General features: G+C 47.3%; 1 protein-coding gene across 1 annotated transcript in view; it reads left to right on the top strand.

Annotated features, from left to right (window-relative positions):
- Positions 1-2,500, top strand: part of csmd2 (CUB and Sushi multiple domains 2) — a 551,148-nt gene that overhangs the window by 526,540 nt on the left and 22,108 nt on the right. Inside the window, exon 60 of the mRNA XM_063186125.1 lies at positions 2,174-2,347. Coding sequence (XP_063042195.1) covers positions 2,174-2,347 — 174 coding nt within the window. The remainder of the gene's footprint in view (positions 1-2,173; positions 2,348-2,500) is intronic.

The following is a 2,500-nucleotide window of genomic DNA, read 5'->3' as shown; positions in this document are numbered from 1 at the left end:
CATCATCCACCTCTTTGCAAATGATCCAGCCTCATAACATTCTAGAATCATCCAAATGTTCCATTATAGAAGCCTTAGAGAAACACATTCTGCCAAGAACAATCTAAGTGTTACAGGCCCATCTGCAAAGATACTTGGCCACAGGACACACTGGTGGTCTGAACTCAAATGCAAATGTCCAATTATAGAAGCTTTATAGAGCCACGCTTTCAGCCAAGAACCATGTAATTGTTCCAAGCACATTTGCAAAGATACTAGGCCACAGGACACACCAAGCATCGGGGTTCAAACCTAAGTGTGACTACAGTGACTATAGAGGCACCCCAATGTTGAACCCACATAGTATACATACGCACCAGGGCTTGACATTGGCACCCGAAACTGTCCAAATGCTGGTAAAACTTGGCTGTGGCTAGTAACAACTTCAGTTTCACTAGCCATTTTCATAGTTGACCTGTTCTTTAGTGTGACATATCACAGTACTGGTATCAATTGTTTGTATTGAAATGTTTAAATTGTTGTACTTAAAGAATATTCTAAAGAAAAAAAAACTGAAAGCAAATCTCTGGCTAGCAGAATGACTATATTCCTATTGACTCTGTAAAACCCCTAGCCACAGTGGCCAACAATCTAATCAAGCCCTGAAACACACAGACTCGAATGTACACAGAAACACAAAATTATCTATAGGCCTACTTACCTAAGAATTGCATTTCAACTGCTCTGCTTCTCTACCTTTTTTGTAGTTCTCAACCACAAACACGCACTCACACATACCGTACACACATATATTGCACTCTGCAGCTTCCCCATGACTGACAGAGGAGAGAGTGTTGTGTGTGTGTGTGTGTGTGTGCTCCTGGGGGTTAATTTGTAACTAGAGCCTGTGGGAGTGCATTACTGTTATGATGTGCCAGTCAAACACACACTGTTCTGTCAAAACCAGCAGCACACCTGGGAGCACACACACACACACACACACACACACACACACACACACACACACACACACACACACACACACACACACACACACACACACACACACACACACACACACACACACACACACACACACACACACACACACACACACACACACACACACACTATCAGCACGCTTGGTGTGAGCCGCTGTGAGAGCGCACCCCAGAGCTGTCACATCCCTGTCTCACTCCAGCTGTGTGTTAGTGTGTGTGTGTGTGTGTGTGTGTGTGTGTGTGTGTGTGTGTGTGTGTGTGTGTGTGTGTGTGTGTGTGTGTGTGTGTGTGTGTGTGTGTGTGTGTGTTCGTGTGTGTGTGTGTGTGTGTGTGTGTGTGTGTGTGTGTGTGTGTGTGTGCTCCCAGGTGTGCTGCTGGTTTTGACAGAACAGTGTGTGTTTGACTGGCACATCATAACAGTAATGCACTCCCACAGGCTCTAGTTACAAATTAACCCCCAGGAGCACACACACACACACACACACACACACAACACTCTCTCCTCTGTCAGTCATGGGTCAGTCATTGATTTCCCCATGCCATTCATCACTACGCTACATACTCATAAATTACCAGGTGCTCTCCACAGCTTTGAGTTGGGTGGCAACATGAAGAATTGCATTTTGTAGTCGCACACTCAGAATATGCTTTTTATAATCAAAAGCGCTATTATCAAGTAGCCAATTGAAACAATTGCATGATTAAAGGCACTACAAAACTGGTAGCAAATGAAACACCAGGCATTTATGGAATGGAACCAAAGAACAAAAGTATTTAGGGGTGCTAGAAAATATTGCAACCAGAAAGAAAATTAACAAGAGTAAAATGTTAACATTTTTCTCTGTATTCCACTCTATTCATTCTCCTCTCGTCCTCTCATCTCTCCTTTTCCTTTCTTTTTCTCCTCTCCTCTCCCTCCTCACCCCTCTCTCCTTCTCCTCCTCTTCCTCCTCCTCCTCCACTCTCCTCTCCTCTCGTCTCCTCTCCTCCCACTCCCTCTCCTCCTCTTCCTCCTCATCTGCTCCTCTGCTCTCCTCATCTTCCTCCTCCTCTCCTCCTCTTCCTCATCTTCCTCCTCTCCTACTCCTCTCCTCTCCTTCTCCTCCTCCTTCTCCTCTTGTCTCCTCCTCTTCCTCCCCCTCCCCCTCCTACTCCTCTCCGCTACTCCTCTCCTCTACTCTTCTCCTTCGCAGCGATCGTGTGTGGGCCTCCCCCAGTGATCCCCAATGGTCAGGTGGTGGGGAGTGATTTCCAGTGGGGGGGCAGCGTCAGCTACTCCTGTAACCAGGGTTACCAGCTGTCCCTCCCCACCATCCTCACCTGCCAGGGAGGGGGCAACTGGAGCGGAGAGAAGCCACAGTGCTTCCGTAAGTCACACACACACACACACACACACACACACACACACACACACACACACACACACACACACACATATACACGCTCGCGCACACACACTCACACACACTCACACACACACATGCATGCACGCACACCTGCCAGGGAGGGTCAACTGGGCT

The sequence above is a fragment of the Engraulis encrasicolus genome, chromosome 20, assembly GCF_034702125.1.
Source record: "Engraulis encrasicolus isolate BLACKSEA-1 chromosome 20, IST_EnEncr_1.0, whole genome shotgun sequence".
NCBI classification, from domain to species: Eukaryota; Metazoa; Chordata; class Actinopteri; order Clupeiformes; family Engraulidae; genus Engraulis; species Engraulis encrasicolus.
This window is presented reverse-complemented; position numbering and strand designations above follow the sequence as displayed.